This window comes from Crocuta crocuta, unplaced genomic scaffold (assembly GCF_008692635.1).
Source record: "Crocuta crocuta isolate KB4526 unplaced genomic scaffold, BGI_CrCroc_1.0 scaffold433, whole genome shotgun sequence".
Taxonomy (NCBI): Eukaryota; Metazoa; Chordata; class Mammalia; order Carnivora; family Hyaenidae; genus Crocuta; species Crocuta crocuta.
The window spans coordinates 1,785,906-1,801,373 of record NW_027530001.1 but is presented as its reverse complement, the minus strand read 5'-3'; the positions used below and the strand labels follow the sequence as shown (position 1 = coordinate 1,801,373).

At 40.9% G+C, this 15,468-nt stretch overlaps 1 protein-coding gene across 1 annotated transcript in view; it reads left to right on the top strand.

The window, feature by feature from the left end:
• TNIK (TRAF2 and NCK interacting kinase) overlaps positions 1 to 15,468 on the top strand; it is a 396,954-nt gene that overhangs the window by 323,256 nt on the left and 58,230 nt on the right. The window contains exons 16-18 of the mRNA XM_077763673.1: positions 2,893 to 3,057; positions 6,700 to 6,939; positions 9,492 to 9,598. Of these exons, the coding sequence (XP_077619799.1) occupies positions 2,893 to 3,057; positions 6,700 to 6,939; positions 9,492 to 9,598 (512 nt within the window). The remainder of the gene's footprint in view (positions 1 to 2,892; positions 3,058 to 6,699; positions 6,940 to 9,491; positions 9,599 to 15,468) is intronic.

The window sequence follows — 15,468 nt, the reverse complement described above, 5'->3', positions numbered from 1 at the left end:
GAAAATATAACCATAAATTACTTATGTCATATATTCTAGAATGGTACAAGTTGACACAGACGAATGGTAGGATTTAGTGTGTAAACCAATTGATAGAAGGCATAGGAAATTTTACTAGAAGTACATTCATAATATTTACACATGACCAATCAAACCCATTAACTGCCTGTGAAAATCAGCACCTCACTTTCCACCCTTTTCACTTCCCATGGTAGCTCTATGACCCATATGGCCTGTGGTGACAATACCTCCTTTACTGGAACTTTGCTGCGGGCTATTGCCAAAAGAATTTTTTATCTCAAAAATGGTTTCTTTGTTCAAGATGGAGTCTTTTTCAACTCCATCCCCACAAGGCAAACTTTTTCAACTGCTGTTTTTAATGTGCTGCCTCTACATGTGTGTTTAAAACGGATTGTATTTTATAGTTAAAAAGTAAAAATAATGGCAAGTATTCCCCATTCTCTGAATATATTTGGTTCCTGACTGTCAGGTAACAGGTGGCCATGGATTGGATAGCCAGGTATTTCTCTGAAAATGCGTCTGAATCTCTTTGGTTCCTTAGCTCAGACTGCAATAAGTTATATGGACAGGGGGAGTTTGGACAGTAAGGGGTGCTCATACATGTGATTTATCTATTAATGATCTTCTGTGGAAATACGAAAAAATAATATTTGACCAATTTCAGTGGCCTGGAAATGGTCACTTCTTTTTCAAGGAGTCTGGTATTTAGAAAAGCAATACATTGTGTGCCTTTCTCTCAGTTTATCTATGACTGTCTTCATGGGACCTTGTCTTCTTTATGATCTCAGCTCAAAACTGGCTTTATTCTTTTCTTTTGCTCAGTGCAATAGCCAAATAATTATTGCCGCTGTAATACTTTGTACACATGCATACACAAAGTATACATGTTCTGGTTTCTACATCTGGCTTTTTATACCTAACCTCGTTTGGTATGTGGTAAGCTTCTAGGACATGGAATTGCAAAACCAAAGTCAACTGGATGCCATTTGTATGTCCCCTGCACAGCCATGGTGGGAGAGGACATGTTAAGTTATCCCTAAGTAGAGGTGGGGGGGGATGGTTTTCTGTTCTGCAGCATATCTTCTTATGTTAAAATATTTGCAATTAATATGACAGTTTAAAAAAAAGGACTTATTCAGTATATGAGACTGAGTCTGCCTCTAGAAAGATTCATAATGAAATAAGAAGGAAGGGGAAGAATAGCTCTTTTGAAAAAATTTTAATTTTAAATCAGGCAGCAAAATGAGTAAAGAGCACCATTCAAATGTATCTTGACCTGCGTGTGGCTTCTGCAACAGACACTTGGAACACTCATCGGTGAGTCAGCAGAAGAGAATTAAGGCTCACACTGAAGAGTCGTCAGGGTGGGTGCACTGCCCCGGAGGTTTGGAAAATATAGCTGTCAAATCGATCCTAACGAAATAAAGGACAGGATAAGATGGATCTGAAAGTCCTAGACCCTTTTGAACTCGTCAGAGTTCTTAACATCTTCTTTATCTTTTTTTATAAGATTATTTATCTTGAGAGAGACAGAGACAGCACGAGCATAGGAGGGACAGAAAGCGGGAGAGAGAGAATCCCAAGCAGGCTCTGTGCTGACAGCACATGAAACTGTGAGATCATGAGCTGAGCCGAGACCAAGAATTGGACACTTAATCAACTGAGCAACCAGCCACCCCAACATCTTGTTTATCTAAATTTCCATTTGGAAATCTCCTCTGTGACAGTCTGTCTGCTACAGACATGTCCTGAGGGGAACCTTACCTTTATTAAAAGGGCATTCCCTTGGACTCTGAGCCTTTTTGATGAAACATTTCTGATCAATTATCTGCTTTGGGTTGAGAGAGACTCAGCAGGAAAGGGAAATGAAGTGGCCACAAAAGAGAAAGGATTGGAGGCCAGGAGAGAAGACGGGGAGAAGCAAGAATGAATGCCACAGTTGGACAAACAGGGAGGAGGGTGGAGAGTAAGGCAGTGCAGTGCCGGCTGGAAATGGAAAGATGTATTTAGGGAGCAGGGAGACAAGTGAAAAGAAAGGATCCTAAAGAGGAAAAGAGAGAAATGATACAAGAACTCTGTTGAAGACAGTCCAGCCCATTAAGGGAGAGCCTGAAACACCCCCTTGCTTATCAGTTGGGCCTGTGAGGAAACGCAGCATTAGTGGTCTTCTCTTCTCCCATGAGTCAGCGCAAAGCAGTTTTCTGTTGTGCCCAAGCAATCTTTTTTTTTTAATGTTTGTTTATTCTTTAGAAAGATAGACAGAGTGTGATCAGAGGAAGGGCAGAGAGAGAGGGAAACAGAGAATCTGAAGCAGGCTCCAGGCTCTGAGCTGTCAGCATAGAGACCGATGAGGGCTCGAACTCACAAACTGTGAAGTCATGACCTGAGCTAAAGTCAGAGAGTCAAACGACTGAGCCACCCAGGCGCCCCTGTTCCTGAGCAATCTTAGTGTTCACTCTTGTCTCCCTCACTGATGCCATGGCTTTGTGACCAGTCAGCAAGACAATATCCAATCATTGCGAGATAAACTTTTAAATGGGTCCCAAATTCCCAGCTAACTGAAACAGTACAAGATAACTGGATACCAGAAGGATGATAGCTTAGGTGCTCTGTGGGTTTTTTTTGTTTGTTTGTTTTTAGTGTTTACTCTGACAGAAAAGAGCTTTTTAAATAAAAGTTCTTGATGCAGAACAGGTATGAAGAGTTTTGGCTCCTTAAAACAAATTGATTAAAGGGACACAAAAATGGCTGTGCAGGAGACAACAGATAATCCTTATTAGGAAGCAAATCAGTTTCTATCCATCTGTATCCATTGAAGCACCTTTTTATTTTCTTTGGGTTTTTGTTTGTTTGTTTGTTTTTTGCTTCCAGGTAGAAGAGCGGTCAAGGCTCAACCGGCAGAGTTCACCTGCCATGCCTCACAAGGTTGCCAACAGAATATCTGACCCCAACCTGCCCCCAAGGTCGGAGTCCTTCAGTATCAGTGGGGTTCAGCCTGCTCGGACACCTCCCATGCTCAGACCAGTCGATCCCCAGGTACCTCTTCCCATTGTTCTGTCAGCCATTTCAATACTGTGTGTGATGACGCGTACTAAAGCAACAGGGGATTGTAACTTGGATTCACACATAGGACCAGTGAAACAATGGCCCTTAATACAGAATCTGTAGAAATAGAGGACTCACTGGATTTGAAGGGTAGGGGGAAGGGGTGAGAAAGAAGAAAAATACCATCCTTAACTTTGAGCCAACCACAAAGTCAATTGGCCTCTCTGGGACCCATGGGAGTGTCTGCAAGGTAGGAGCAGGCATACTTTCAGGTATAATTACCCAGCTTATAGTCATGTATATATTTGTGTGTGTGTGTGTGTGTGTGTGTGTGTGTACCTCTTTATTATATAAACTATTATCTTTTGTTCATTGGAATTTTGTATGACCTTTAACCAGAAAAAATAAATGAACTTGGATAAAGTTGTGTCTTCTAAGCCAGTGTTTTCCAAAGGGTGGTCACTGGACCATGAGCATCAGCGTCACCCAAGAACCTGGTAGAAATGTAATTTCCTGGGTCTGCCTCAGACCTTCTGCGGGGGCCTGGCAGTCTGTGGTTTAACAAGCCCCCTGGGGGCTTCTATGCACCCTAGGACTCGAGAGCCACTGTGGTAACCTATTTAAAAAAGAAAAAAGGTACTCCACTCTGGGAGACGTTTCTGGATGTTTTAGAGGACTTCTTAAGTTGTAAATACTAAAAATAAAATATGAAGTGAAACAAAATATGGAATTTTATGAAAAATAAAGGTAATAATGCAGCTGGTTTTACCCAAATGTCTTTGAAAACTCTTTTGAAGTAGGTTTGTGGTTTTGTGCTCTATTTTTAAAATATGCTTTTTTAAACATTATTATTTATTGTATTTCATGCTAATTAACATTAAGAAAAAATTGATTGGCTCCAGTTCTATTCTGGTTGAAGCATAACATTCACCTGAACTAGACTTTGAGGATTTTCTCTGAACTATAATTAATGACATTTCATATTTCAGACCAAAGAGGGTCTGAAGAGGCTAGGGCGGAGCTGCTCCAGGGATAAGACCTCAAGGGCAAAAGGAACGGGGTGAGGCTAATGAAANTGAAGACAGTCCAGCCCATTAAGGGAGAGCCTGAAACACCCCCTTGCTTATCAGTTGGGCCTGTGAGGAAACGCAGCATTAGTGGTCTTCTCTTCTCCCATGAGTCAGCGCAAAGCAGTTTTCTGTTGTGCCCAAGCAATCTTTTTTTTTTAATGTTTGTTTATTCTTTAGAAAGATAGACAGAGTGTGATCAGAGGAAGGGCAGAGAGAGAGGGAAACAGAGAATCTGAAGCAGGCTCCAGGCTCTGAGCTGTCAGCATAGAGACCGATGAGGGCTCGAACTCACAAACTGTGAAGTCATGACCTGAGCTAAAGTCAGAGAGTCAAACGACTGAGCCACCCAGGCGCCCCTGTTCCTGAGCAATCTTAGTGTTCACTCTTGTCTCCCTCACTGATGCCATGGCTTTGTGACCAGTCAGCAAGACAATATCCAATCATTGCGAGATAAACTTTTAAATGGGTCCCAAATTCCCAGCTAACTGAAACAGTACAAGATAACTGGATACCAGAAGGATGATAGCTTAGGTGCTCTGTGGGTTTTTTTTGTTTGTTTGTTTTTAGTGTTTACTCTGACAGAAAAGAGCTTTTTAAATAAAAGTTCTTGATGCAGAACAGGTATGAAGAGTTTTGGCTCCTTAAAACAAATTGATTAAAGGGACACAAAAATGGCTGTGCAGGAGACAACAGATAATCCTTATTAGGAAGCAAATCAGTTTCTATCCATCTGTATCCATTGAAGCACCTTTTTATTTTCTTTGGGTTTTTGTTTGTTTGTTTGTTTTTTGCTTCCAGGTAGAAGAGCGGTCAAGGCTCAACCGGCAGAGTTCACCTGCCATGCCTCACAAGGTTGCCAACAGAATATCTGACCCCAACCTGCCCCCAAGGTCGGAGTCCTTCAGTATCAGTGGGGTTCAGCCTGCTCGGACACCTCCCATGCTCAGACCAGTCGATCCCCAGGTACCTCTTCCCATTGTTCCGTCAGCCATTTCAATACCGTGTGTGATGACGCGTACTAAAGCAACAGGGGATTGTAACTTGGATTCACACATAGGACCAGTGAAACAATGGCCCTTAATACAGAATCTGTAGAAATAGAGGAGGACTCACTGGATTCGAAGGGTAGGGGGAAGGGGTGAGAAAGAAGAAAGATACCATCCTTAACTTTGAGCCAACCACAAAGTCAATTGGCCTCTCTGGGACCCATGGGAGTGTCTGCAAGGTAGGAGCAGGCATACTTTCAGGTATAATTACCCAGCTTATAGTCATGTATATATTTGTGTGTGTATATGTGTGTGTGTGTGTATATACCTCTTTATTATATAAACTATTATCTTTTGTTCATTGGAATTTTGTATGACCTTTAACCAGAAAAAATAAATGAACTTGGATAAAGTTGTGTCTTCTAAGCCAGTGTTTTCCAAAGGGTGGTCACTGGACCATGAGCATCAGCGTCACCCAAGAACCTGGTAGAAATGTAATTTCCTGGGTCTGCCTCAGACCTTCTGCGGGGGCCTGGCAGTCTGTGGTTTAACAAGCCCCCTGGGGGCTTCTATGCACCCTAGGACTCGAGAGCCACTGTGGTAACCTATTTAAAAAAGAAAAAAGGTACTCCACTCTGGGAGACGTTTCTGGATGTTTTAGAGGACTTCTTAAGTTGTAAATACTAAAAATAAAATATGAAGTGAAACAAAATATGGAATTTTATGAAAAATAAAGGTAATAATGCAGCTGGTTTTACCCAAATGTCTTTGAAAACTCTTTTGAAGTAGGTTTGTGGTTTTGTGCTCTATTTTTAAAATATGCTTTTTTNTATTTATTTATTTATTTATCTATTAATAAAAGAGACACATTTCTACCAAAAGAAGGCATGTCTTCCATGCATGGACAATATCAATGCAAATTATGTGATCTACAACTCGAAAAGAAACCTCTTGGTGTGGAGCAATACATAATGTGGTGGGGGGTAAGAGTCAGCTTACCAGAAAACAGGATAACATAGAGTTAGGTGTATGGATCATGAGGTATGTGTGGGTTCCAGTCCAGGCTCCAGCACCTATTAGTTGTGAGATCTAGGTTGTTACTTAACCTCTCTAGACCTTCCATCCTCACGTGTAAAACGATGAAATAATTGTGTCTACCTCATGGTGGATTTAATGAGTTCTTAAGAATTAAGATATCTGGAGCAATTCTTGTTGTACAAAGTACTTGCTAATGTCAAAGTTAAGGGTGTTGAAGGAGGAAGTTTATAATGTTAGAAAAGTTTTTAATATATTATATTGCTGGTCAGTAAATGTTCACTGAAAATTGCTATTGTTGTCACCACACTCATTTCACTGACTTCTTAGCAGTCCCCAGTAAATTACTTAACTTTTGCCAGGCACCCTGGTTCAGCCCTACACATGGCTGTAAATGGGAAATTGGGAAGAGCTTCTAAAAGTATAGCTGTGATGGCCTCTTTGTACTCCCTAAAGTTTTATTTTCCCTTCCACTGAATGAGGTACTGGCTGATGTACTTTTTCTTCTAATCATTTTGCCCTAATGTTGGTTTGATGCTTAGATTCCACATCTGGTAGCTGTGAAATCCCAGGGACCTGCCTTGACCGCCTCCCAGTCAGTGCACGAGCAGCCCACCAAGGGCCTCTCTGGGTTTCAAGAGGCTCTGAACGTGACCTCTCACCGTGTTGAGATGCCGCGCCAGAACTCGGATCCCACCTCTGAAAACCCTCCTCTCCCCACCCGCATTGAGAAGTTTGACCGAAGCTCTTGGTTACGACAGGAAGAAGACATTCCACCAAAGGTAACAGTGCAGCATGCTTTTGTCATCATTACTGTGATTGTCATCATTGTTTTTTATTACTATTATTGCCTCTATTCCAGACCTTTTATGGTAATGAGGAGCATGAGAATGCCAAAGCACTGCCCCTTCTCATGTTTGTTTTCATCACTCCTCATTCCCAAGCTAAGAAATGGATTATCATTTATCACTTCTGACCTTCATTTCCCGAGAAATGGAGTCTCATATAGATTGACTTGGAAACATCTATCCTGTCTCCAAAATTAGAACTTTCAACCTCAAGCATTCTAAACTATTATTTTACATCCATATTAAGAAATAGAATAATGGGGGCACCTGGCTGGCTAACTCATTAGAGCATGCAGCTCTTGATCTCAGAGTCATGAGTTGAAGTCCCACATTGGGAATATAGCTTACTTTAAAAAGAGAGAGAGGTATAGAATAGTGGATATTTTCATCGATGACTGAATCTACATCTAGACAAACTGAAAACTTCCAAGCAAAAAGTAGAAAATTGACTTATCCCAACTTTTAATAATAACATAATGTGAAATCAAATTGCAGGTGTTCAGAAGATAGTATTGCTCTTAAAACTGGCTGTTTAAGGAAAGCTCCTTCTAGCCCAGGTCATAATTTAATTCCTGAGAATAAAACTGTAGAGTGAAATGACTAGCCATCCACCAGACAGAATAATCCTGCCATTGGTTTCTTCTGTTTTTACCTATACCAGTTGTTACTCATTCCAAAACTATCATGAAATGTGGCCATGTATCTCACCACAGACATCCTGAAAGTATTTCAAAATACTGGAGAAATGTCTACATCAGATTCTTCCTGGTTCAGAAGTCCCCTTCCTATTGAACTCAGTATAGAATCTACGACAAATGGAATGTCCCACAATTTCCAAAGATCAGTGCCATTGTTGATTCCAGGAAAAAATACTTTTTACCCAATGATCTTCAAATATTCTTCTTCATCTTTTACTCAAAAGGATAACAGGATTTCCATGATTTTGGATATGAAAGTCACTGATTATGGCTTTTCTGTGGGTGCTCTCCTTTTGTAAAAGCCAAGATGCCATCAAAAAGGTTAGTTAGGGAGCAAAGTCCAATATGGAAAATAGGACAAGCAGAGAAGTGACATGAGAGCCAAAAAAACTGAAAATGGAGGTGAGTGGTCCACTCTCTGAAAACATGCAGGCATCCATGTATAACTCTAAGAGACAATTTTACGTCCATACAAAGATTTAGTTTTAATAATTAGACTCTTTCTTCTCTACAACTATTGAAGTTTACAAAAGGAATATTTAATATGAGTAGGTGGGAACCCTGATTTGGCCATTCTGCCTCGTCACACTAACTCATCTTCCCAGGTCATTATCTTAAAATGCATTATAATAACCAACAAAACTTATATTAATGGTAATATCATTTAATATATTAACCAATACTATTATAACAAAGCACATTTTTAAAATATCTAGTGCAAAACACAAACCCACTTTAAAAGGGCCCAAAGCATTGAGGAGAGCACTTGTTGGGATGAGCACTGGGTGTTGTATGGAAGCCACTTTGACAATAAATTACATTTCAAAAAATAAAATTGATAAATAAAAGAGCCCCAAGTAATGAATGAAAATGGCAGCACCTGACAAATGTTTAACCCATCTAGCTGTCACGGGGTATCTACATTTTCATTTCCTGCTCACTTTCATACAGTATTACGAAATACTCTTCCCTCATGCTGGACCCCTTTAGTACACCTACAATATTTGATTTCATGAAAAAAATATTTAATGAAATGAGGCATACTTGAATTCCAACCAGAGGCCCTCGTCAGATAAGCTAATAATGATACATGTTCCTACTCTGTGTCTGATGATACACACATATTCTTTTTGAAGACGCTGCCAGTATTTTCAATATTCATCCTGTTTTGTGTTACATTTGCAAATGGGCCTTCCAAAGCACAGTGTTTAGGGGTTGTTTCTAATTTGCGATTGCAAGTTGAATAGGAAGTGGAAACATCTAGTATCTACTGAAGTAGTTTCCCTGAGCCCAGCAACATGTGGCTTACTTATGTCCCAAGTTCTAGCCTGATACCCTAGTTTCTCCCCAGATGTCATAATTTCCTTTCCTGTTTATCAGTTGTGGTGGGAGCTCAGCTTCTCTGGATGACTCTCATCTGAGGCAGTTTCCAATGATCCACTGAGTTAATGGTACCTCCAAAGAAATTCTGATACCCACCATTCTTACACAAGCAAAGGAGATCAGTTATTTTAGCCCAGGGAATCAAAGCAATTAGCTTGGTCTCCTTTTTAATTTGTTTTTATAGTTAAAGACCATACTCCTTTGTGATTGCTGAATGTGCCTCAGCCAGTGCTTTTCATTTGATTGTGTTTAGGGAGTTAAATATCTCTTTGAAAAATGAACACTATTGCTTGCCTCTTTCTGTAACTCCTGGTAAATTTTAGGAAAGGGTTAGGTTGCTTTTCAAGTAGGAGCCTGTGGGAGCTATTTTATAGAAAATATTTCTGAATTCTGGTTTTCTTTCAGGTGCCTCAAAGAACAACTTCTATATCTCCAGCATTAGCCAGAAAGAATTCTCCTGGAAATGGTAGTGCTCTGGGACCCAGACTGGGATCTCAACCCATCAGAGCAAGGTAAGGAAAGGGAGATGGTTAAGGTGAAGGAGAAAAAAAAACCACCTGGCACTGTCATTATTGCTGTCCTAAACATTGTTTTTGTCCTTTTTTTTCACTTCAGAGGCACATTGACTGGGCACTTGGACTATAAGCTTTTGTGGGGCCAGAACATACATCTTTTATGTCTTTAGTCGCCTTTCACAGAAATCAGTGCACAGTGAGGGCTCATGAATAAATGAGTGAGTGAGGCAACACAGAAGCCAACCAAGTGTACCTCACTTTTAAAATTTGAGAGTAAAATTGCAAATATGAGTCTGGCTGGAATGCCCCAAACCATTACTTAAGAGGCCATTTCATGAAGTCAGCAAAACAAGATGGCCTGGTTTGAGGTGATTTTTAGCATGAGGTAAAGAACTGTACCCTGGGAGCCATTAATACATTACAAAGTAATTGCCAAAGAAATGTCTTAGTGGCCAGCTGCAGAGCTATCTAGCTTGGCACATTACAAAAGGACTGTTTCTTAGCAAGAAATCACCTCTTTGGCATTAGGGAGGGTCACTGAGATACAGTTATACTTCCACTGCTACTCCGTGCTCTCCTAGAATTTTGCATCAACTGTGGATATTCCTCCAGTCAGGAAACTACATCCACCTACCGGTTGGTATAGAGATCTCAAGAGAATCTGGAAGGTAAACGATATCTTTACTGTATCTGAGCTGATTTATGTGGTAACAGATGCTGTTTGCTGCTCCAATTCGTCAAGCTTCCCTCAGATTTTTCATGATGAATACGCCACTTTTTAGGATCAACTGAAATAGCAAATGGTCTCTGCTGAGACTATAAAAAGGATGAGCTTGGGTAGGCTGTTATGTTCTTCTTCACTGTGTTCATCAGAGAAGGACTCTCCCTGGCTAGGAAGAACGAGAGACTGGAAATGAAAGTTATGATTATTTGTATGTATCTTTAGTATAGGGAATGCTTTTGATCGTGAAGCTTTAATTTTCCTCTTCACATAAAGAGCTTTAGGAAGAGGTCAGTCCAAAAATAAGATGGAGCTGTACTAAGAACAGTAATCCCTTCAGGGCAAAGAAGTTAGCCCATTCTGAGTGGGATTGCCAATAGCAGGAAGCTCTGGATGAGCAATTTTTTCCCAGTGACTTGTCAGCTTCAGCCTGAGCTGGCGTTGCTAAGTAGCGCCGAGGACCAAAGTATACTGTGACCAGGAGCCTCAGGAGCATCAGCCCCAGGATCGCAGGCGTGAACTTTGTCAATCCCCTTCTTCGAGCGGCAATAAACCCCCAATTACCAGTGCTTCTTGATCCTTCGGTCCCTGCCCTCAAGTCTCCGTTCATTGGATCAGTTGCTCAGAATTTTAGCTGCTGTAGATCAAGCGTCATTTCAACTAAAGTCTTTTTCCTTTCTATCAACCAAAAAGAAAGAGAACTATCATTATATAATCAAATAAAAAGCAGCTCTTTGTTCCCTCTGAAGTGTTATTTTAATGACATTAGGGCCCAAGATAGTTGGCTGTTGATGGTTGGTAGCTTGTAAAACATGAGCTTTTCTTAAATATGTACTTTGTCTGAAGAATGCAAACTTTGTGAGACAGCTAACATTTTTCTGCTTACAGAGAAAGGAGGGAGGGAGTGAGCTAAGAGATAATAATTATTTACCTACAATGAAAATCAGAGGGATTGTGGGGGAGGGGCGGAGAATCCCCATCTCTGCCACGTGGAGTAATCCCTGCTTCTTGCTATCACCAAGTGACCAACACTTAAGATGTGAATCAGACCTTGCCACTCTAGATTGGATTGCATTTTTTAAAGCTTCAGGATTTGGTTTATTACTTTGGGATTTTTGGTTTATTGGTTTAGGTCACCTTTGCTTCATAATAAGACACCCTAAAAGTTAGTGCTCTGAAGTAGTAACAGTTTATTATTTCTTAGGACTCTGTGGGTTGGCTAATCAGTTTTTTGGCTGGTCTCACTTGGGCTTACTTCTGCAGCTGCGCTGAGCTGATGGGTCAGCTGTACCTTCATGTGGTCTTTCATCCTGGTCTTCTTTACCGTTTGGTGATCTCAGGACAGCCTCCCGAGCTCCAGTGCAGGAGCATTTTTCAAGCCTTTGCTTGCATCATCTTTGCTGATGTCCCATTTGCAGCCACAAGTCACATGGGCGAGCCCTGAGTCAGTGCGGTAAAGAAAATACACCAGGACACAGACAATGGGAGGTGTGATTGGCTGGGATGTTACTGTAAAGCAGACTCTCCTAGTTCATATTGGTCTTAATGAAGTTCTCATAGTTCTTTTCATACCATTCATCAGGCACCTGGCCATCCATGAAACCATAACAAAGGGTTGCTTTTAAATAATCCACCCTTTACCATGTTTACAAGCTGTATTTCTTGCATTGGTCAGTATTCCTTTTTATCCTTCTGGCCCTTTTCCTTAAAATGATCCTCAAGGGAGAGTAGAAAATTGGCAGAGTAAGAATGCATCCTAAGAAAAACCGCACGTCTAATAAAGGACAAATTCAGGATGTTTTGGTATTATTATTTTTCGTTTACTAAATTCAGCAAATGTAACTGCAGACCTGCTGTGTCCAGGGCTGCATGCGACCTTGGGAGACAGTGACTCAACCAAGACCATCTGAGTCTAGGGCCCGTGGTCAGAGGATGTACCATACCTGCTGCTCTTTGGAGCTACAGGCATTATTAGGGGCAAAATTCGATTTTTTTGCCTTGCTTTCTTCTTTTGCTTTGAGTGAAATATGTGAATGAACTTATCTAAAGTAGGCAGAGGCTCTCTTTTGTAGCAAACGTAGGGACCACAAATTTAAGGCAACAATGTCTGAACATGGAAGGAACATGGGTCCCCGAATCTCCACCTGGGGAAGAACCACCAAGGAGACCAGTTTGATCTGTGTATATTGTGATATGAGTGAGAAATAAACCCTTTTGTGCTAAGCCAGTAGGAAAAAGGAAGAATAGAAAGCAGAGCCTAATGGTTAAAAAGCTCAGTTTTTGCTTCCTGAATTCAAGTACTAATGAACTCCAGGTACTAGGTGTAAGATAACTGTATATTCTATAGTAACTGCACTGCAGAATGTGTGCTAACTTCTGAGAATGTAGGAAATGGTATATTTAAGCCAATAAACCACTTGGCACCCTGAATGGAAGATCCTGGAGATGAGTTAAAATGGGAGTATGCAAGTATGCCTCTAACTTGGGGGAAAAAGCAGAGCTTTACTATTTTCAAAAGCCTTCCTTCTCCCAGAAAACAACTTCCTGTTCTGTCACTTCTCCGGTCTACACTTACTACACCAAATCAAGAAGAGCCCTGTAAAGAACACATTTTCAAATCGGTATGTGTCAAGCAATACAGCTGTGCTGGCATTAGCTGGTCAAGAAAGTGTTACTGGGCAGCTCCCTTGTATCCCTGGCTTCTGCTTGGTTTGTGGTGATTTATTTATTTATTTATTTATTTATTTATTTAATAAACACATCTGGAACATCTTTATTTGTGATGCACCATTTGATGTGCATCTCAAAGGGCAACTAGTTTAAACCATTTAATAGGTGCCTGAGTGGCTCAGTGGTTAAATGTCTGACTCTTGATTTCAGCTCAGGTCATGATCTTGCCCTCCCTGAGATCGAGCTCTGTGTCTCACTCTGCACTGACAGCACGGAGCCAGCTGGGGATTCTCTCTCCCATTCTCTCTCTCTGCCCCTCTCCTGCTCAGGAGTGTGCATGCTCTCACTCTCAAAGTAAATAAACTTTAAATCATATAACAATTCTCTTGTTATAGTCACCTCCAACACAAGTTAACTAAATTGTTTGAGGTGACAAGATTATTAAGTGATAGAGCCACCATTTGAACCATTGTCCACAACCATTCTGTGGCACCGAAGTCCACACCCTTAAGTACCATGCCATGCTTACCTGTTTTGCAGTGAACGCAGCTGCTGTTGCTGCTTCATGTTCCCAAAGGGAAGAGGATTTTTGATTTGTTGACTGACACAGCACCATTTGCCTCCATTTTTCCCACCATGTAATTTAGTGAGAATGTTAATAGCTCCTCTTAGTCCTATGGTTATTGATTCTCATCTTATGATACTGACTATGGGTTGTTGTCCCATGGAACCTATTTATAGCTGCAAAACTTTCCTACTCAAGCTGGTACTAATGTCATTAGGTGCTTTTGACAGTTTCCACCCCATCACCATAACCCCACACACCTGTTCCTGCCCTTCTTTCTCATGCATATGCAGATCAGTGTGTAGCTCTTACCTGCTGTTTGGGCTCCCAGATGCCTTATGCTGTCAAAGTGATTAGTTGAGTTTAAATCAAGATTTGATTTGTTCATTTTTTAAAATATTGTTTTAAAAAACTCCAGGTACTTTAATATTTAACTTTGATTCATGTGTTCTTTTAAAGCAAATTAAAACTTTATCAAACAAGTACATTCAGAATATGAAAAGATTTAAAGTAAGCCAGAAACACCCAGTCAAAACCCAATGACTAAATCCTTAATTTAAAAAAATAATTCTCTGCGCCATCCCAAACCTATCTCCCTATGGCTCATTTGTTCTCATTGGCTATGTCATCAAGGAACAAACTAAAGTGGATTTTGGCAGTCAGCCAGTTAATTACAGACTTTCAAGTAAATGAAATAGTTTCCACCTTTTCACTTTACTGTGTGTTTTACAGCCAAGCAGTGTTGTCTGTGGGATGGCGAATGTGTGAAAGCTGAAAGTTAGCATTTGAGGAAATGTATATGAATGTTTTCAAGTTCTTACATATTTGGATTGGAGTATTTTCCGTTAATCTGTGAACAAGAGAAATCTATTATTTCATAGAATTCTTCAGAAATTCCCTCTAAGAGCATTTATCTCAGACCTCTTGGCCCTAAGGCCAGACCAAATTACTACATAATAAGGAAAAGAAAAATATGAATGGCAAGGCATTTTATCAAAATACTTATGTTTTCTGGGGTGCATGGGTGGCTCACTCGGTTAAGCAGCCTATTCTTTTTTTTTAAATAGTTTACTGTCAAGTTGGTTCCCATAAAACACCCAGTGCTCATCCCCACAAGTGCCCTCCTCTATGCCCATCACGCCCCCATCAGCCCTCAGTTTGTTCTCGGCATTCAAGAGTCTCTCATGGTTTGCCTCCCTCCCTCTCCCCCACTATTTTTCCCCTTCTTCTCCCCCACGGTCCTCCGTTAAGTTCCTCCCAATCCTCTTATACATGAAAACATATGGTATCCGTCCTCCTCTGCCTGACTTATTTCACTCAGCATAACACCCTCAAGCTCCATCCATGTTGCTACACATGGCCAGATTAAGCAGCCTATTCCTGAATATCAGCTCAGGTCGTGATCTCACGGTTCGATAGTTTGAGCCCCGCATCAGGCTCTGTGCTCATAGTGCAGAGCCTGCTTGGCATTCTCTCTCCCTGCCCAAAATAAATTAAAATGTTTTTAATAAATGTTTTTAATAAAAATTTTAAAAATACTTATATGTCCAAAAAAATAATGTAGAAAAAGCATATAGAAACGATACACTTCTTTCAGTCTCTAGCAACAAAAATAGCAACATATTAAGATCAGCACCCATGCTGGTTAGCTCCAATGAGAGGGACCTGTGCTAATGAGGCCCAGGTCATGGATTTAATACCCATGGGATCCAATCAACTTCATGCCAAAAGAGACTCAGAGCCCCATCAGAGACGCATGCACTTCCCAGCTGGTTCTAACAATGCCCATGCCCCTCTCTGAGAGCCCGGGCCCAGGCCTCATCATCAGTATGGCAGCCGCCTCCCACCTGGCCATCCAGATGCCTGGCTGGAGATCTGTGTGCTCTGCCGGCCTTTACAGGCACTGCTGCA